Source organism: Calliphora vicina, chromosome 2 (assembly GCF_958450345.1).
Source record: "Calliphora vicina chromosome 2, idCalVici1.1, whole genome shotgun sequence".
In the NCBI taxonomy this organism is placed as follows: Eukaryota; Metazoa; Arthropoda; class Insecta; order Diptera; family Calliphoridae; genus Calliphora; species Calliphora vicina.
This window is the reverse complement of record NC_088781.1, coordinates 76,416,216-76,438,286: the sequence shown is the minus strand read 5'-3', so window position 1 is coordinate 76,438,286 and position 22,071 is coordinate 76,416,216. Positions and strand designations below refer to the sequence as shown.

At 33.8% G+C, this 22,071-nt stretch overlaps 1 protein-coding gene across 1 annotated transcript in view; it reads left to right on the top strand.

The window, feature by feature from the left end:
• Nipped-B (Nipped-B cohesin loading factor) overlaps positions 1-22,071 on the top strand; it is a 401,322-nt gene that overhangs the window by 204,951 nt on the left and 174,300 nt on the right. Inside the window, exon 15 of the mRNA XM_065500106.1 lies at positions 9,428-9,520. Within this exon, the coding sequence (XP_065356178.1) occupies positions 9,428-9,520 (93 nt within the window). The remainder of the gene's footprint in view (positions 1-9,427; positions 9,521-22,071) is intronic.

Sequence of the window (22,071 nt, the reverse complement as noted above, 5' to 3'; positions counted from 1 at the left end):
GTTCAGATAAACCAACTGTTTTGTTTTGAAGTAAGTACAAAGATGCTATGTGTGATGATATTTTGTATCAGATGCGTATTAGAAATCAAATCCAAATTTGCAAATGGGCGAGGAAATTTTTCTACGAGGTCGAAAAAGGTATTATCTGAGTTAGGCATGACAGCTCCCAATCGTCCGATGCACGACGCATTTAATAAAGAGTTGCGTCGTGAAAAACAATATGATTGCGATGCCTTAAGGGAATCAGTTGGAACAAACGTTCCACTGTTGAATCGTCAACAAAAGTATGTACGACACTCTTATGAAAGTTGTGAAAGATGGAACTGGAAGGATTTTTTTTGCACGCTCCCGGTTGAACTGGAAAAACTTTTTGATCGCGTTTATTTTGGCAACGATACGCTCGCAGAATGATATTGCACTTGCTTCATCAGGAATTGCAGCTACGTAGTTGGAAAGCGGTCGAACTGCTCATTTAGCACCCAAGTTGCCATTGAATATGCAAATCAAAGAAAATCCAACATGCAACAGTTCCAAGAACAGTGCGATGGCCAAAGTTTTGCAGCAAGCAAACTGGTCGTTTGGGATGAGTGTACAATGGTATATAAAAAGTCTTTGGTGGCATTAGACAAAACGTTGCAATATTTACGAAACAATCAAAGCGGGTGCGATGTGCGATTATTCAATTGGCAGGTGATTTTCGGCAAACATTGCCAGTGATTCCACAGTCAACGCAAACCGATGAACTTTGTGAATGTTTGTAGTCGTCCTTTTTGTGGAAATATGTCAAGAAACTGAAATTGACTGTGAACATGTGTGTCGAGTTGCGGAACGATCTATCTGCAGAAGTATTTTCGAAACAATTGCTGGACATTGGCAACGGAAAAATCCCGATTGACATTTCGAACGGCTGCATTTAATTTCCCATCGCTTTCTGCCAGTTCACCGAATCAAAATCCGAACTCATCCGAAAGGTGTTTCCAAACATTGCATAAAATTACAAAAATCATGATTGGTTGAGCTAACGTGCTATATCGGCTACGAAAAACATTGATGTCGACATATTGAATTTTAAGAATGAACGTGATATTGCTGTCGAATATGTCGAATGATGACATACAAATCGGTGGATTCTGTTACTTCCCAAGATGATGTCGTCAACTATCCAACTCGCTGGAATTACCAGGACCACAATCTCCAACTCACAGTGGGGCAGAATAGACATTTTATACGTATAACAATTTTATGTTTTTCTATAAAGTTTCTTTACGGAGAACATTTTGGTATAAAAAACATGTCCTATTTTTCGAACATGTCGGCCCTACGCCCTTTAGAAATTGACCTATTTTTTATCAAAATTTCAACTTTGAGCCACATGTTCTAAAATCCCAAGGCAGGGATCAGCTTTGGAAACCCTGGTGTGTTCCCTATTTATCCTTAAAGTATTTTCCCAGCCCCGAAGGAAATGTGGACCCTATAGGCAAAATTGTAAAAAATACCAATTTTGGGATTTTTGCGCCAATTTTTAGAAATTGTGTGATTCCTTTTGACAAGTGTTTATACACCTTGTTATTTAGAATGACAAACTTGAAAAAACGCTGAAAATTCCATTGAGTTTCTAAAACTAAAATTTATATCAAAATTTTAATAGGGTTGCAAATATTAGAAACAATTTGATCCACATTTATTCCGAGCTATATTTTTTTGTTTAGATAAGTTATTTTTTGCGCTTTTTCATACTAAAAAATGTGTATAAATTTTCTTAATGTGACTGAGTCAGAACCAGTGACTTGTGTTGAATAAAATATTAAGAAAATTTATACACATTTTTTAGTATGAAAAAGTGCAATATTTTTGAAGGACGGAGTTTTAAAGTGGCATATTTTTGAATCTAATTGAGATATTGACTAGAAAATAGGTAAATTTCTAAAGGGCGTATGGCCGACATGTTCGAAAAATAGGACATGTTTTTTATACCAAAATGTTCTCCGTAAAGAAACTTTATGGAAAAACATAAAATTGTTATACGTTCTTAAAGAAAGTTGTTTTTTAATAAAAAAAGAGTTAAGTCACCTTTTTGTCCAAAAAACAGAAAAATATACTATTTTTTGAATTTTTAAATTGAAAATCGGTTATTTTTGGATTCGTAATCGATATTGCTCTGAAATCTTTTGTATGTTATTGGTAATTTAGTTGTCTAACAAAAAAATTTCGAGTCCATTCGGTCCAAAAGTGCGCCCTATATTTTTAAAAAAGCGGACCAAGGTATGGCAAAATTTTAAAATTTAAATTTTGAAATGCCTATAACTAGGAAATTATAAGAGATAAATAGCACACGCAAGCATGTTTTTTTTTCTTTGAAATCGGATGGAAAACAAAAAAATGGCAGGTGTTTAAAAAGTTTACATGTCGAAGGTACCATACCCATAGCGCCGCCCTTGGATTATATGTAGGGCCCGTTTTAATAACTTAAACTCGAATACTCCTTGGCTACGCCCAATTCAAATTTTATCCCGCTCGGAGCAGTCGTTTAGAAATGCCAGATTTATTTCCAAAAAATTTTGATTCTGCCCCACTGTGCAACTGAGTGTCTGATCGGACCACGTATATGTATTGGCACCCGACTAGCGATAAAAAACCTGATGCATAACGTCATCGAAGCAACAATACTTAAAGGAAGTACAAAGAACAAGACGTTTTGCTACCACGGATCCCTATGGCTCCATATGTCGCCTGTTCCCGTGTTGGAACACCATCAGCATTATTTGTTTACGTGCCTGACAACAACAAAAAATGTCGTGTATCATAGAGCATTGCAATGAACAAAATTATCACAGCAAAGCAATCGAAAAAAGTATTTCTTTATTTTAATTGTTTACCTGAACATCGATCTTTCAATCAAAATGTAAATAGAACACCATAATATTCTTTGTACATACATACATATTTTAAAATCAAATGTAAATGAAACATTATCATTCGAAAATACGTTTTTTTTTCTTTTTAACTATTTTACACATTTTAAACAGCTTCTCCAAATTCACAAATCGAACTTTTTACTAATTTGGACAGGACCACATCAGTCGGGTCAGCTAGTTAACAATAAAAAAAAACTTTAATTAATATCTTGGGGTGTGCTTGTCTTGGGCTACTACAACTAACTGTAAAAACGGTTATAAGAATCGTCCATAAAAACTTAAAGCTAATTGTCCAAAAAACCGGTTCCGTTTTTTGTAATTATAAAAAAAATGGTTAACCGGGTTTATAAATTTTTTTTATTCAATACTAGCTGACCCGACAGACGTTGTCCTGTCGAAATTAGAAAAAAGTTCGATTTGTGAATTTGGCACATAATATCGAAAAATTGGGCTTGGGTAGAACTCGGGTCTGTCATCAAGACAACGATACCAAGCACAATGCGAAAATAGTAAAGGAATGAATGCTTTACCATGCTCCCAAACAGTTGGATCATCTTCCTCCACCTCCACAATCTTGTGGAATCGATTCCCAGAAGACTGCAAGCTGTTATAAAATCAAATGGCAATCAAATGCAATTTTTTTTTGTTATTTTTAAAACAGAAGTAATGTACAATTACTTTTGACGCTATAAAAAAATGTTTGTTGTATATTTTTTGTTGTTCTTTTATAATAAAATGAGAAAGAATAAAATATATTAAATAAAAAATATAAAATGTTGTAAATATAATATATTAAGGTGTACAGTTTCTTTTGACGCTACAGATTGGTCTACGTTTCGACTTTACTATATATAGTTTCAAGTATTTTTCTTCATTCGTAACTTTTACATTGAATTGACGTACCCGACACATTTTATAGGTGTTCCACAATAACTTAGTAATTCCATTTCTGGTTCATAAAGTTTTGATTTAGACACTAACTTTTTTGCGTCATCAACATTAATTACACAGTGCAACAGTGAAAAAAACACACGATCATGACTATATAGGTTCGACTCTACTACCAAAGTGTAGTAAAACCCTGTACTCAGTTTGTCCATTTTGGTGACCGATTTTTTTTTATGGGCCCCCAAAGTTTCTGAAAATCAGTGGGGCCTCTAAAAAAGGTGTCATCAGTTTTTGGTTAACAGCTAATTCACACTTTGTGATACGGCTTAACTTTATATGGCAATAATATAGCTAAGAGTCCGCCAAATAAATTTTGTTAAAATTTTTTTTCCAAAAAATATCTTTTTCGTGCACTTATGTTGGAAAAATATAGGAAGAAACATTTTTTTTTAATTTTTTTAGAATAAATTCCAGGGTCTCCTAATTTTTCACTAACAATATTTAGCAAAGTTGTAGCTACGGTAAAGCTGTACAACTCTTGAGAACACATCTATGCATTCTGAACGTGTCTAGTCACTCTAAATAGCACATAAAGACTACTTTGTAGCTTAACAATTTTCGTTTTTACTATTTTTTGACTCTAAAACAAAGATTTTTTGTTAAAATAGTATGATCAAGTCCACACTTCTATGTTGTAGTATCTACTCGGCTGAAGAGTGGACCCTCAATGTCACACATTTTAAAAAAAAATCGCAAAAAGGCATTTGTGATCCGAGATATTTAGGTTTAATTTTTTTTTTTTAAATTTTGCTCGAACTTTTTTTTTGAATTTTATATATGATGGGCCTACGAAAGGTCGACATTTTTTTTTTATATATGACGTATATTTGCGATAAAATTTTAAAGAAAATAAAACAAATCTGATAACAATTATTTTGTCCCTATAAAAAGTTACACGCATCCAAAGTTGAAGCTTCTATTTATATATTTCAACTTTGTATGCGTGTGTTTTTTAAGTTTTTTCCCAAAAAAGTCCCCATATTTTTTCTTTTATAAAAAACTAATTTTCTTCGTGGCTATATACATTTTTTTATGATTTGGAAAGAGAACTTAATGCAAAAACGTATAAAGTAAAATTTGACTAACTTAAGCGGACATTGTACCGCCCAGCCCTATCCAAACTTGGCCAATTTTGAAACAAATTTTTAGGTTGTATAGCCCTATATCTTGTTTATATACGTACAAAACGTTTTTACTATCATACTGTAAATAACGTCAAAGTGGGCTATTTTCTAAAAAACCTCAGTTTTTGGAACACATTTTCCCCGTTTTAGGAATTTCGATGTTTGAAAACAAAGAATGGCAACACTAGTGATGCCATTGACTTAAGAACATTTAGATCTATATTACTTCCAAATTTTATAGTGATATCTGTAACTGTTCAAGTTTTTCATTAATTCAAAGTTTTTATTTTTCTTGATGGTAAATCACCATTTTATAATATTGTTAGTTTTTAAGGTAAAATACGTCCCAAAAAACACAAAATTAATTCATTACACTAAAATGTCAATCTACAAGTCATAAGATTTCCACCGATATCAAAAACTTATATAAAAAGCTTATATTTACTCTTCAGAAGCTCCACAAACCATGCCCACTTTCAAAAATATGAATGTTTTTTCATATCTTGCATCAAGCCGGTCTTGCGTGATCAAGATTGGACAAAGTGATGCGCCCGGATCATACCGATAATGGTTTGCCCATTCTTCGTTATTAAAGCACAATAGAGAAGTATACACTCGAACATACATTTTTAACAAAAAAGTTTTGTTTTAGAGTCAAATAATAGTAAAAAACTAAAATTTGTATGCTACAAAGTGATTTTTGACAGCTATTTAGAATGCCTAGATATGTTCGGATTGCATTGATATGTTCACAAGAGTTATTCAGATTTACCGTAGCTACAACTTTGCTAAATATTGTTATTGAAAAATTAGGAGTCCCTGGAAGTTATTCTAAAAAAAGTAAAAAAAAAATTTTTCTTCCTAATATTTTTCAACAAAAGTGCACGAAAAAGCTATTTTTTGGAAAAAAATTTTAACAAAATTTATTTGGCGGACTCTTTGCTATATATAGTTAAGCCGTATCACAAAGTCTGAATTAGCTGTTAACCAAAAACTGATGACACCTTTTTTAGAGGCACCACTGATTTTCAGAAACTTTGGGGGCCCATAAAAAAAATCGGTCACCAAAATGGACAAACTGAGTACAGGGTTTTACTACCCTTTGGTAGTAGAGTCGAACCTATACTGTCATGATCTTGTGTATTTCCAAAAGTCTTCATTTGTTGCATAGTGTTATTGACACTGGCGATCCTGTGTCAATTTCAAAAACAATATTTTTACCATTGTTAAAAAATCGTATAACAGTTTTTTGCGAGTTTTAGCCACTTCAGCATTTTCTTCTATTTTTAGGAGATCTTCCACTGTATTACTTTTTTTTTCAATTTCATGTAATTGATTTTTCGCTTTGAAACACATTTTACGAAGATGACCTTTTTTATTACAGAAATGACATTTGGCCTCTTTATATTGACATTGATCTGCCAAATATGTAGTCACATCGAAAACATTTTTGATTACTTTTGTTTGTTTCATTGACATTTGATTTCTTTTTCTTTGGGTATCTTCTATTTTTCTCGAACATTCCGTTGATCGTTACTCTCTCCGAACTTTTCTGCTGTAACTCCTCACCTCCTTTTTCTGCTAATTCGTAGGCTGTTGACATGATTATGGCCTCCTCCACTTTTAATGATTTTCTTTCTAATAATCGGCTGTATTTTGTTGTCCAAGAGGCCAAATACAAATTGGTTCCTCAATGCCACATCCAAATGGGCACCAAAATTAAAACGAAAATTTTCTAACAACTCGTTAGGCTTAGGGTGATAATGCTCCTCCAAAACTCCTGCGAAGTTCTAGGAAGCACTTACTTTATCAGATAATATTATTATTATTATTATAAGTTTCTGTTCCCAAGAAATGTAGCAGCAACCGTTGGTATTGCGTAGATTGACACTCATAAAGTTCTAGTGCTGCTTTAAAGCGTTTTACTCAACGTGACCAAGTTGTCTTTGTAGCATCGAACGGCTCAAAACTAAAAAAGGAATCCATTTCCTTCACATGGACTGAATTATTCTCGTTTTGCATTTTTTTTTTACAAATTCTTATACTGTACAAAGTTTTTCTATGTAAATAAATTTCACACGTGAATTTAAAACATGCTCGACGCCAAAAACTGTTACAATCGGTTGGTTGCTTTCTTATGACAGACTTTTATTCTTTCTTATTATCTATTTACATTGTAGAGCTTACCACATTACAAGCATAAAAAAGTGCGCCGCACATCCCCTAATATAATGTAGTTCTGCAAGGTAGTTACAAAATATTTTATTTATTTTTTTTGCCGAACGTAGGGGTCACCTTTTTACATTTTTTGTTATATCTTTGCCATTTAAAATATATATCCTACCTGGGACACATAATGGTCGGAGAAATGTTTGATAACCCGAATAATCCGAACCGTATTCTTCGAAATTCCAAAAATATTTCATGCAAAAAAGTTCATATTACGAATTTTATTGTTATGATTAGCTGTTAATTATAAAACATTTCCAATTAAATTTAACACATTGATAAACTAAATTTGTTCCCAAAGTTTATTTTTTAAAATAAATTAATTTAAAATTAAAGGTATTGTTGGGGGGATAAACTAGTTCCGATACGCATTTCCCTGGTTACTTATGCCTGCTCATGAGAAAACCTTTCGAAATTGTTAGGAATACTAGAAATATCTTATAAAAAACTTACAATAAACAATGAGAATTAGTAAGTCTTGCTTATTTGGACAAAACACCAACAATACTCAATGATTTTTTCTAACCTAGTTTAGAATGTAGTTGTAAGATTTTAACAAAAATAAAAAAACACCCTAATTTTGTAAATCACGTCACAAAAGTGATATTAAGGAGTGAGATCGAAAAATTCTTAACATACATATATGTTTATAAAAAAGAAACCACTAAACTTACAGCTTTAATTTTTTTTTTATTTGATTGAAATTATTATTACAATTTACAAAAAAAATTATTTTTATAGTTTTAATCACTAGTGATGAAATTTTGAACCTTTTTCGGAAACCCTTCCATTAACGTTTTTATAGTGCTTTCTGTCACTTTGCTCGAACATGTAGTCCATCTCCGTTTAAAATCTACCACACTTTTGGACACCTTTTTTGTACTCTTCAATTCTCTTTTAACAAGAGCCCAATATCTCTCCACTGGCCTTAGCTCCGGGCAGTTTGGAGGATTTGCCTCTCTTGGTACAAATACCACATTATTGTTCTTGTACCACTCAAGGGCTTGTTTGCCATAGTGACAGGATGCCAAGTCAGGCCAAAAATAAGTGGACACATTATGAAGTCTTATGAATGGAAGCAGCCTTTTTTGTAAACATTCCTTGATGTAAATTTCGGTATTTATAGAGCCCGTTGTAACAAATGAGTGTCTTCTTTTGCCGCAACTGCATATTGCTTGCCATACCAAGAACTTTCTGGGAAATTTTGTCTGCTTTTGGGTCCTAAACTTTTCTTCAACATTCCCTCGAGCATCAGCAACATAAAATTTTTGACCTGGAAGTTGCGAAAAATCTGCCAGAACATACGTTTCGTCATCCATTATGCAGCAAGAATATTTTTTTATAAAACTTGACTTCAATTTCCGTGCTCTGTTTTTGGCCTCTAAATTTTTAGTAGCGTTCCTGTCAGGAACTTTTTGAGCCTTGTATGTTTTTAAACCTGCATTAGCTTTAACTTTTCGTACCAAATAGTCCGAGCACTGAGCTAACCGGGCTGCTTTCCTACCGGATGTGTTGGGAGCTCTTTTGAAAATGCGTTCTATTTTTTTGGCTTTAGAAACATCATGTGGACCATTCCTTCTACCTGAACCAGGTTTTCTATCAACTGACAAGTTCTCCCGGTACTGTTTAATAACATTGGAAACAGTTTGACGGCAGACCTTTGTATGCTTGGCCAACTTTTTGTAAGACCAAGTTGGGTTTTGTTGAAAATATTTAATAATTTCAGTACGCACTTTTTTCTGGTCACTCATTTTAATCAGATTAACAAAAAAATTAATATAATTGACATTACACATAATAACTGACATGTTTTTCAAAGGTAACTTGATCAAAAAAAAATTCAAATAATACTTGGGTTAAAAAATGTAATGAAAAACGTGTGTTAAGAATTTTTCGATCTCACTCCTTACGTGGAAAGCAAAAACAAAATTTCACACATTTTAAAAATTTGTTATTGTTTTATATACAAATTGTGAACAGAACAAACGCACCAAAATCCAGGCATTGATTTGCCTTTCATAATTTGAATATAAAATAAAAACAAATTTTTGAAATTTTGTTTTTGCTTTACACATAAATATCACTTTACAAAATTAGGGCCTTATATTTTATTTTGTTGTCGTATTAAAATACAATATAAAATAGGTGAAGCAGTTTTTAAAAATGAACAGGCACACTTGCAAAATGTTAATAAGATTTATTTCTTTACAGCATGGCATCCTACGTAAAATAAATCAAATAATCGATGTTGTCAATACAGCACACGATACTGGAACAACCTGGTTGGAAGGACTGTTAAACAGTGTATGTACAATGTTAATTATTTATAATATTATATTTACTTAAAAATTATCTAATACGGAGCTGTAGTTTTTTCTTTTGCATTGACACAGTTTTTGTTTTATACTGCTAATATTTACTAATAAAATAATATTTACCCTTAAGCCCGTTGTATCCGATTAATAGCATATCCATTTTTTATTTGTCGATTGAATGCTCTAGTTTATGCATTTGAATGCACGGAGCTGTAGTTTTTTTCTTTTGCATTGACACAGTTTTTGTTTTATACTGCTAATATTTACTAATAAAATAATATTTACCCTTAAGCCCGCTGTTTATTTTAGCCGAATTTGTATCCGATTAATAGCATATCCATTTTTTATTTGTCGATTGAATACGGATTGAATGCTCTAGTTTATGCTTTTGAATGCATTCACAAAAAATGAGCCTTTTGTTGACAATACACATTAGTTATGTAAAGCAATGCATGGAGTGCAACGAAAAACTATGCATGCATTGCTTGTCTTCTATAAAAGTAAACTATAAAGTATGAATGGTTTTAATGGTGATTGAATGAATTACGTACATGTTAAAAGTTGTACTGTACACAAGTTTAACTTAACATATTGCTGTTGTTTGAAAAAAATCTGAAGTGAAATTATGTAAATCGTTAATTTTCACAGAAAAAAACTATTTCTTAAACTGTTTCAATTCAAATATTTATCACATATTGAACTGGTTTCAATTATTTCATAATTGAATCAAGTATTGGTTGAACTTTAAATACAAAAATTATTGAATAGATAATTTTCGTAATTAAAAATACATTTTTGTTATTTTTTGTTTTTTCAATTACAAAAATTATCCATTCAATAATTTTTGTATTTAAAGTTCAACCATTTGGTTATAGCCCTAATGTATATTAGAGTTCTCCAAGATTGTATGGACGAAAAAAATTTTGTAGGTACAGGCCGTCTCCCCACTAGAATTGTTCTATGTATTGTAGAAATACGTTGTGTAAAATATTAGGATGATAGGATAACGTTAACTGGTGGCGCAACGACGCTGAAGTTTTGAGGTGCATTTACAAGGGGAATCAGCGGTTTAGGTTTCCAATCAGACCAAATGTTTTATATAATGTGAGATTTATGAATTTTAGTCCCAAATTTTAAAAACCGGTTAACCGAGTGATAAAAACCGGATAAACCGATTAACCGAAAATCAACATTTTAAGTTAACCGGTTCGCAAAAATCCGACATTTCGAAGAAAAACCGGGTTTTCGGTTAACCGGTTTATAAACACTACAAACAAAATTCTAATAAATTTTCCACAAATAGTGCTCAAACTAAATATGTTCCAAGAACACAGTCTAAAGATACAACCGTTTTTATGGATATTGGAAATTTGGAGAACGAATCGGAACATGAAGTAAATTTTCTCAGGGTTCCTTCAAGTCGCGATTACCCCTAATAGCGATAACTATAGGGAGCAAAGTCGTAAAATGTCTCATTGATACCGGGGCGGAAACTAGTATAATAAGGCCTAACCTTTTTGAGGGCCAATTTTTTAAATGGTATTAAATAAACATTTTAGATTCCGTACTTTAAATGGTACAAATGCAACAAAAACGGGCCTAATTACACCAATACCCAAGGAATTTAATATACAGGGTACACTTTTCTGGAAGGTTATTGGTATCGGGGGACGCAACTACTACGTTATTATTGTCCAAAACTTTTTGATAAAGCAAAGATAGATTTAGAAAATAGGTTTTTGGGCATATTCAAAAGAAAAATTATTTTCGAAGAAGAGTCCCCTTATCATATTAATACAATTCAAACTATTCAGGATACTGAATTCGAAGAAATAAATCAATTTGACTTAAATCACTTAAACCGCGATGAGGATTTAAGATTGAGAAAAATTCTAAACGAATTTCAAGCCTTGTTTTATAAGGACGGCGATGAACTAACATCCACAAGGGAAGTACAGCATGAAATTCCAACATTTATCAATAGACAAATAAGCGAAATACTTGAACAGAATATAATTCAGGAGAGTAACTCTCCAAATAATAGTCCCCTCTGGATTGTACCAAAAAAAAATAGATAATTCTGGTATTAAAAAATGGAGTTTAGTTGTGGATTGATGAATTCACTAGAGCTGATATATTTCCAATTCCTAACATGGAAGGAATTTTGGATAAACTGGGAAAAGCCCAATATTTTTCAACCGTTGACTTCGGAAAGGGATTTCATCAAATTTTGGTAAAAGAAGAGGACAGGGAGAAAACGGCCTTTTCAACCCCATTTGGGCATTACGAATTCATTCGAATGCCCTTTGGCTTAAAAAATGCCCCTCTACCTTCCAAAGACTTATGAATTCCATATTAAAGGAATACATAAATAAGATTTGTATCGTTTATCTGGACGATATCTTAATTTTTAGCACATCATTAGGTGAGCATTTGGTAAATTGGGAGAAAATCTTGAAACAACTTCGAGAGACAAAATTGAAAATCCAAGTTAATAAATATAACTATTTTTTTTTCAAAATAACATGTAACATCTCACGAGAGACAGACGTGTTTTTAAATCCGCTCCGTTCTGATTTGTGAATAATTACATTTATTTTGAATGGTAGAAATGCCTATATATTTCTCAGCGGGGAGAGTATGAAAACAAATATAAGTGACATAAATTATAACAAAAACTATTTAACCGTTAAACCTAGTGAGAGAGCTCGCTCTTGTACCCCCGCTCTACCATCAAATAATACTAACAATATACAACTAACATCACCAATTAATATTTGCGTAAAAATAGCTTAAAAGAAAACACAAATAAAATGACAGCTCAAGCAACAACAATGCCAATACTTAAAACAACAACAACTAACAAGCATACACAAGCTTTAAATAAGAATGAAATAAATTCTAGTGAGAGCTCTAAAGTGATTAACCCTCTGGGAAGCGTAAGTAGCAACAATGGTACATCAAAGGGTGCTATACCAAAAATTGTAGATGAGAAGGTTATACCAAAAACACCAGGTATGCTTAGATATTTAAGTATAAATAAAATAAATTTAAGACCTCAAAAGGTGGAAAGTTCATTAAAGAAACAAAAGACCAATGACAATCATTTGATAAAAAATCTTAAGTGAAGATGGAAATAACGAACAGGTCCGAAATGATAGTAATGGCCGAAAATCATTTAAACCATCTCCAATATTCCTTCGCGAACCCAATTGGAATAATTTAGTGAAAACACTTATTGACCTTATTGGTAGGAATAATTTCCAAATTGTTCCCATAAGAAGAGGTGTGCAAAAAACTAAAATCGTTATATACACTGAGGACGATTACGGAAAAGTCTCTCAATATCTAAATAATAACAAGAAAAATTTTTACACCTATCAGCTGAAAAGATGAAAAGGTTTGATAGTGGTAATTAAGGGTATAGAGTCCAGTGTAGAGCCAAACGAAATCAAGGAGGCCTTGGAAGAATTAGGCTATAGTATACGAATTGTGGTCAATATCTTCAATAGAGATAAAATTCCCCAACCACTATTTAGAGTTGAGTTGGAGCCTGATGACAGAAAATTAAAAGGTAATGAAGTCCATCCAATATACTCCTTACGGTATTTGTTGAATCGCAGGGTAACAGTTGAGGAACCTATCAAACGTAATAATCCTGTACAATGCGGAAATTGTCAGGAATTTGGACACACGAAGAACTACTGCACTTTACGAACTGTATGTGTTGCATGCGGAGTCCTGCATTATTCAACAGAATGTGATATTATAAAGAAAGGTCTCATCAGAAAATGCGGCAACTGTGGCTGCGATCATTCTGCTAACTATCGCGGGTGCCCAGTTTACAAAGTATTGTTGAAAACATTAAGAGATAGAAAAAAGGGGTTAAGAGGCGAAATAGGTGAACCAGTAAATCTGAACTGCAGTTCCTATCCGCCAATTTCTGGAGTTCCCACTCCAAATAAAAATAATAAAGAGGTTCCAGTTCAGTCTGGAACCGTCTCATATGCAAGTATTTTAAAATCTGATATTAAACAACCTAGTTTCCCCCAAAATTCGGAAGGGTTAGAAAATTTATTAAATACTCTTGCAAGTAACATAACCTCACTTAACCAAAACATGTCTAATTTCATGACATCCATGCAAAATACCATACAAGAGCTTTTGAGAGCCCAGAACCAAATGATACAAATACTCTTGACAAGAAAATGAGTTTTTTAAAAATTTGTTTCTGGAACGCAAATGGCTTGAACCAGCACAAAGCTGAGGTGTCACTTTATCAACGAAAACAATATAGATTTATATTTCATCCCACGAAACATCCTGCTGGTAAGGCACACGGTGGTACTGGTATTTTAATTAGAAATAGGATAAAACAGTATACCCTAGAAAAATTTTTCAAAAACTATTTGCAAGCAACATCCATTTGCTTAGAATGTGGAGTTGGAGATTTGACTCTAAGCTCAATATATTGCCCCCACGACAGATCCCCTGCTGCTAAGCAGAGGCTGTCCATTGCAAGCAAGAAATTAAAAAGAGCCCTTCAGTCTGAAGAGGATCGCAGAAATCGAAACTATATTGAAAGTTTAACCAGTACTAAGCACACAAACTTCTCCCTTTGGAAGGCAGCTAGGAATATTAAGCCACCGGTAGAGGGTCAAAGTCCGATAAGAAAATCTGATAGTTTCTGGGCACGTAGTGCAAAGGATTTTCTTTTTTTTTCAGTATTTTTTTCTTTATTGAATCTTTCTTTTTAGAAATTTAAAAATAAGTATTCAAATCTTAACCTAAACTAAAACTAAATTTGTTATTGCCGATGCAATGTCCAACATGAGTACTCGTTAAATGATTATCTGGCCAGATCCAGTGTTTCCAATGCCTCAGTTGTCTATGACTCTCAAATGACAGCAACTCCCTGGCGAGGGGGTTTGGATGATCCATTAGTTTTGAAATGTATTTTAGACTGGATAGTTTGATCTCCTCGCGTATTATGGGGACATTGAGATCCCTATGGATATTACTATTGCGAATGTACCATGGGGCACCTGTTATTGTCCTTAACAGTGCTGACTGCTTTCTTTGCAATTTTTCAACGTTAGATGAGGAGGCTGTTCTCCATAGCTGAATGCCGTATAGCCATATCGGTTTTATAATTGTTTTGTACAAAAGCACTTTGTATTCCAAGTCTAGAGCAGACCGTGGGCCAATTAACCAGTACAGTAGGACTGACTTTAATTTTATTTGCGTAACCTTGGCTTCAATATGGTCGGACCATGTTAAACGGCGATCAAGATGGATACCGAGATATCGCACATGGCTCTGTTCTGGGATTTTGATATTATTTATCTGTATGGAAGGGCAACTTTCTCGTCTTAAAGTAAATGTAACGTGAATACATTTTGTTGCATTGACCTTAATTTTCCATTTGTCCAGCCATTTTTCCAAATCGCCGATGTGAGACTGGAATTGTTCAGAAGCTATTACGGGGTTTTCATGTGTACTTAAAAAAGCGGTATCATCCGCAAATGTAGATGTGTGAGTCAGTGCGCTCGTGGGCATATCTGCAGTATATAAAATATATAGGAACGGCCCTAGAATACTTCCCTGTGGTACATCAGCGGATATTTTTCGACGTGTTGAGATCACATCCTTTGATCTGATTTGGAAAGATCTTTCTTGTATATAATTTTTAAGCAGTTTATGTACGTTCGCAGGTAGTAATCTAGTAATTTTGTGTATTAGTCCATCGTGCCAGACTTTATCGAAGGCTTGAGATATGTCAATAAATAATGCGGAACAATACTGCTTGCTCTCGAAGGTTTTCCGAATAAGTGTAGTTATCCGATGTACCTGTTCGATAGTACTATGTTTCCTTCTGAAACCAAATTGATGGTCAGGAATAATGCAATTTTCGTCAAGGTGCACTATAAGTCTCTCAAGTAACAACTTTTCAAAAAGTTTTGAGAATATTGACAATAGGCTAATGGGACGGTATGATGTCACTTGAGTGACATCTTTTCCCGGTTTCGGTATCATAACTATATCAGATATTTTCCATGAGGATGGGAAATATCCAATACGTAGTATTGAGTTAAATATGAACAAAATAATTCTCAGTGCTGAGTTTGGCAGATTACTTATCATCGTGGTAGTAATTTTATCTATACCAGGTGATTTTCCAGCCTTAAGACCTTTGAGCGTCGTCCTCACGGCAGAGAACCGGAATTTTAGTGGGGCTGGCACCACATTATTTATGACATTATCTCTAATATATGAATTTGTATCATTTGGGGTAAATACATTCTCCAAGTGATTGGCAAATGCTTCGATTTTTTCTGAAGTATTTTTTGCCCATTCTCCGTTCTGAAGGCGTATGGGCGACTCATATACAATAGGACATTGAATATTTTTCATAGCTTTCCAGAGACTATATTCTGTGTTCTTAGTAGGGTCTAAGTTTCTAAGATAATTTCTCAGGTTAGATTCTTTATTAATCTTTAAGGCGACGTGAAGTCTTCTTTGGCACTGATTAAGTTTAGCCGTTACGTTCGGAGATCGCGATTGTTGCCATTGACGTCTGAGTGTTCGTTAAAATGTCTGTAAATATATCGACAGCGGATTGTATCTCATACTCATTTTTCAATGAGATGTTTTGTGGCAAGTGTGAGCTAACATACATTTTATACTTTAACCAGTTCGTTTTCTTGTTAGGGAAACAAGAGTAAGAGTTTTCCAATTTACTTGGAACTGCTAATAACGTTAAAACTGTAGGCGAGTGGTCTGACGAGAGGTCCAGCGAAGGGATCACTGAAATAAATTCTCGTTTTATATTCTTGATTACAGCGAAGTCAATTAGATTTGGAATCTTATTGAGGTCTGTAGACCAATAAGTAGGTTGGCCACTAGATATGGCATCTAGTCTGTTAGACGATATTGCTTCTAACAGTTGCCTCCCTCTAGGAGTAATAAGGCGAGATCCCCAAAATGTATGTTTTGCATTGTAATCACCAGCTGCTATAAATCTTTGACCTAGAGTCCTAAAATATTCGAGAAACTGCTGTCGATTAATATTATACCTAGGAGGACAATATATTGAAGATATTGTAACTCTACCATCAGGTATATTTATAGATGTGGCCTGGATGTGATCCGTTTTATATTCTGGCATTGGGAAATGCCTAATATCCTTTCCCACTAATATAGCTGTTCCACCACAAGCTCTACCACTTGGATGTTTTGTATCATAAGTATAATATCCGTTAATTCTGAAACAGTTCTTTATGGTAAAGTGTGTTTCAGAAACGAGTAGTACATCAATTTCCTGAAGGTGGAGAAATTGTTGTACTTCATTCTTATGTTGGCTAAGGTCGTTAGCATTCCAAAAACAAATTCTTAGAGAATTCATATTTTATTTAGCAGGATCTGCATGAGCATGCTTTGATTCTGCATCAATTGTTGAAACATATTTTGCATGTTCGCCATGAAACTGATAATGGTTTGAATTAGATTCTCAATAGAGCTTTGAGAGTTAGTGTCGGGTATTGGTACACCCTCTTTTAATGCATGTGCATATGAAAATAATGGGGTATTATTTCCATTGCTTCTTTTCATTTGGGTAACTGAACCCTCATTTGTCGTATTGGCATACGATTCGTTTTGATAATTATCATTTATGATGCCTCTATATTGAGCACTAGAAGCACCAGTGTTTGTTTTCATTTGGGTAACTGAACCCTCATTTGTCGTAAGGGCATACGATTTGTTTTGATTATTGTTTTTTATGATACTTCTATATTGAGCACTAGAAGCATCAGGAAGGCTTGGAAAGTTAGAAGCCGTATATTGAGCATCTAAAGGTCTTCTTGCCTTCGTTGATTCCTGTATGCGTAGGAATACTGGGCATCCACGGTGATTTTGACCACAGTTACTACATTTTCTTATATTATCTTTTTTTGAGTGGGGACATTCTTGACTTTTATGAATATCTCCACATCTTACGCATACAGAAGGTAATTTGCAGAATGTTCGGGTGTGACCGAACTCTTGGCAATTAAGGCACTGAGGTGGACCTTTGCGCTTAATTGGTTCTTCTACAATTATTTTATGATTAAGAAGATATCTTAAACCGTATATTGGATGAGTGTCACCCTTTTTCTTTAATTGAGAAGAGTTGAAAGTGATTTCAACTCTAAAAATTGGTTGAGGAATTTTATTCATATTTATTATGTTGTGAATGGACTTCACTTCAAAGCCTTCAGACTCTAGCGCCTTTTTAATATCATCAGTTGGCTCAGAACTATCTATACCTTTGATGACTACTGTCAAGCGTTTTGCACTTTTCAGTTGATATGTATAATAGTTTCTTTTCTCGGAATCGAAATTATCAACAATCATTCTGAAATTTTTTTCCGAATAAGTTTGTACCTTTGTCTCTTGAATATTTCCTTTACGTAGAGAGACCACGTGGAAATTCTCCTTACCTACAAGTTGGGACAATTTGTTCATCAAAACATTTGTAGTAGGTTCGCGCAAATATAGAGGAGGTGGCTTATAGTCTTTTACAGGCTTTGCGGGTTTTTCCTTACTTTCTTGATTGTCAAGAATTGCAAAACGATTTTGACTTACCGGATTTTTCTTCGCCTGTTTTGGATTTGGTTCCAATTTTGATGTCCTAGGACTGGACTTGCGTTTAGTTATAGTGATGTAACGGTCCATTCCTGTTAGGATTTTTCCCGTATTTTTCACTATACTTCGAGTATTTTTTAGTATGGCACCAGTATTTTTTAATGTAGAACTCGATTGATTTTGCTTATAATCACCGGTTTTTATAGAGTTAATATTTTCATTACTACTATTTGTGACATTGATCACAGTAGCATTACTATTTTCAGCAACCATTTGAGTTGTTCTTTGTTTTTCTATAATTTCTTTCATGTTGTCTTCTACACAATTGTTTTGTTTTGGCGCACTAGAGAGTGGAGATCTCTCGTTTGTTGTTGTTCTTACACTTAAATAATTTATAATGTATGCATTATTTTCAGTGCTGCTGAGCCTCCTTTCACTTGTTGGAGAGTAAGAGAAACTCATACACACAAACACTACACTCTTTATTTAGGGTTTTATTTATTTATGTTGTTTTTTTATTACTTTTGCTTTGTTTTTTTTTTTTTTTGATTGTTAATATTTGCATTAACAAACAGTTTTTTTTATTTTTTTAGCTGTTTAAAGCAATATTTAAATATATTTATAAGTATTTAATAAGCGTTCATTCGCTGTTACTTATCTTTGTATATATATATTTTTTTTGTATTTATCTTCACAATTATTTTATTTATTTATTTATTTGGAGAGCGATGTAAAACACGTCTATCCACTGTAAACGGCAGAGATAAAGCCGTAGTTTTCGCTGAACACTTAAGTAATGTGTTCCAACCAAACCCCCCATCAAACAATTTTGTATTGGGGGATTTACCTGTTCTAATAGGACCAGACTCCGAACTAATCAATGTTAGTATAGTTCAGAGGATCATAAAGGACAATCTTAAATTAAGAAAATCTCCAGGTTATGATTTAATTACACCTTCCATGATTGGAAACCTACCAGATGTGGCAATGATTGGAAAATCTCCCAAATTATAATGATACCCAAGCCAGGAAAGGATTTGACATTGGCATCATCCTACATACCTATTAGCTTATTGCCTTGCTTTTCTAAACTATTTGAGGAAAATTTTAACATTCTCAAATAGTCAAAACACTATCCCAGATCATCAATTCGGATTCCGTAAAAATCACGGAACAATTGAGCAAGTTAACCGCCTAACTGGAGAGATACGAAAATCTTTCGAACTAAAAAAGTACTGTTCGGCAATATTTCTAGATGATTCCCAGGCTTTTGACAAGGTATGGCATGAAGGTCTAATACACAAGATTAAATGCCTACTGCCTTCTAGTACTCACAAAATACTAGAGTCTTACCTATCGGATCGCTTGTTTAGGATAAAATGCGGCGATTATGTGACAAGCGTCTATGCGATCAATGCTGGTGTACCTCAGGGAAGTGTTCTAGGACCAACCCTGTACTTATTATTCACCTCAGACTTGCCCGAGTCCGAAGAATTAACCATTTCCACCTTAGTTCTCAGTTCTCATGTGGACTTAAATGTAGCATCTAGAAACCTTGATAATTATCTCAGGCACGTGGAGACGTGGTTAAAACATTGGAGAATACAAGTGAACGAAATCAAAAGCAAGCACATAACGTTTTCACTTAGGAGAGGAAATTGTCCACCAGTGACACTAAACAGTGTGAACATCCCAGTTACATACATTGGCATTCATTTAGATAGACGTCTTATTTGGCGTCGGCACATAGAAGCCAAGCGGCTCCACATGAAACTAAAAGCTTCTAATTTACACTGGCTAATCCACCACCAATCGAAATTAAGCCTTAACTGCAAAGTCATCCTGTATAAGACAGTCTTAAAACCAATTTGGACATACGGAATCCAATTATGGGGAACAGCAAGCAATACCAGTATAGATCTTATGCAGAGGGCACAATCCAAAATTCTTAGAACCATGACGGGAGGTCCATGATACATAAGAAACGTGAACATCCACAGAGACTTAGATGTACCCTTGGTCAAAGATGAATTCAGAAAAACTCGTGAAGCTTATTTATCAAAATTACATCATCATCCGAATCCGCTCGCAAGGCTACTTACAGTAACTCAAGACAGCTCAAGGCTGCGTAGAGCTGATTTACCACTCATCTAATTTTCCAAATATGATTCTCCACTGAGAGAACAATAATTGTTTAGTTTTAGGATTTAATTACATATTATAAGGCCTAGAAATTAAAGGCAGGAATAATATAATAAACGTAAAAAAAAAACATTTTACAGAGACAAACCAACTTTTTAGGTCACATTCTTAGGGCACTGCTACACGTTCAATATATGTGTATTGACCGCGATAAAGCATGGCGATATTTATTGAACGTGTAGCATGCAGTAGTGATGGATCGCGATCCAAATCGCAGAATAACCTAATTTTGCATGATCGATTACAATTGATCGCGATCCAAATATCACAATATATATTGAACGTGTAGCAGTGCCGTTACACCTGAGGATGTCAAACCCAATCCAAAAAAGGTGGAAATTATCCAAAACCTCAAACTCAAACCCAGAAGAAGATCAAATCATTTATAGCAATGACTGGTTTCTATAGGAAGTTTATAAAGGACTATGCAAAGATTGCATACCCAATGTCAAAATATTTGAAGAAGAATACAAAGATCAACACGAATGACTCAAATTTTATAGCGGCCTTTGAAAAATTAAAGGATATTCTGATAAATCCTCCTATTTTAAAATTCCCAAATTTTAATAGAAGGTTTAAACTAATAACATATGCCAGTAACTTTGCTGTCTTGACACAGGATGGACATCCCATATGCTACGCCTCAAGGACACTCAACATTCATGAGAAAAATTATTCGACTATAGAAAAGGAACTTTAGACCCTACCTTTATGGTATAGAATTTGATCTTAATACAGATCACCAACCACTTAAGTGGTTACAAACTAAGAATAATGGAAAAAATATTAGCCCAAGATTACAGCGTTGGTTGGTCCATTTAATGGATTATCGAAAATCGAATACATTAAGGGCAAGGAAAATCATATCATTTTGAGTCGTATCGATGTTAATGGATTAGAAAACAATTTTGGGGAAGCCACAAGCGTTAATGCAGGGGAAGATCTGTCACATGATGACGACTCTTCTTCATTGGCGGTAGAGACAAGAAACTCTCAAGAGGAGGACTTGGGTGATGACTTCTCTATTTTGAACAAAGTTGTTAATAGATTTAAAACAGAGATAATAATAACATGCAATAAGACTCGGGAAGCGGTACAATTGTTCGGTAAAAACAGAATATATATAGATAGGGCAGATTTGAATTCACGAAATATCGGTAATATAATGTATAATCACTCAATAAGGGGTCGTGTAGCAATCTTCTCGGAGGTTGACGAAATGAAAAATCAGGCCTGTTTTCAAAACAGGCCTGATTTGAAGTTTGTAAAATGCTCTCATTTTGCGAAGGATATAGTCGATCAGGAGGAATTGAATAGACAAATAGCTTTATATCATAAAAACGAAACAGGTCATTCGGGAATTGTTCCGACTTATGAAGGAACCAAATACAAAATTTATAATCCTGAGTTAAAAACGGCAATTCATAGGATTGTAAATAATTGTGATTTTTGTTCAACTGCAAAATACGACAGAAATCTGATTAAAAACAAATTTCATCATACTGAAACTCCATCTTCCACAAATAAGATAATTCATGTAGATACATATGTTAATAGTCGACAAACGTTCATAATCTTTATAGATAAATTCTCCAAGTATGCGATACACTTTCACCTTCTTGATAGAAATAATCAAACTGTTATTCAGAAATTAAGAGAATTTTTAGCAATAAAAGGAAAAATAGATAAGTTTGTTTTTGATAATGAATTTAA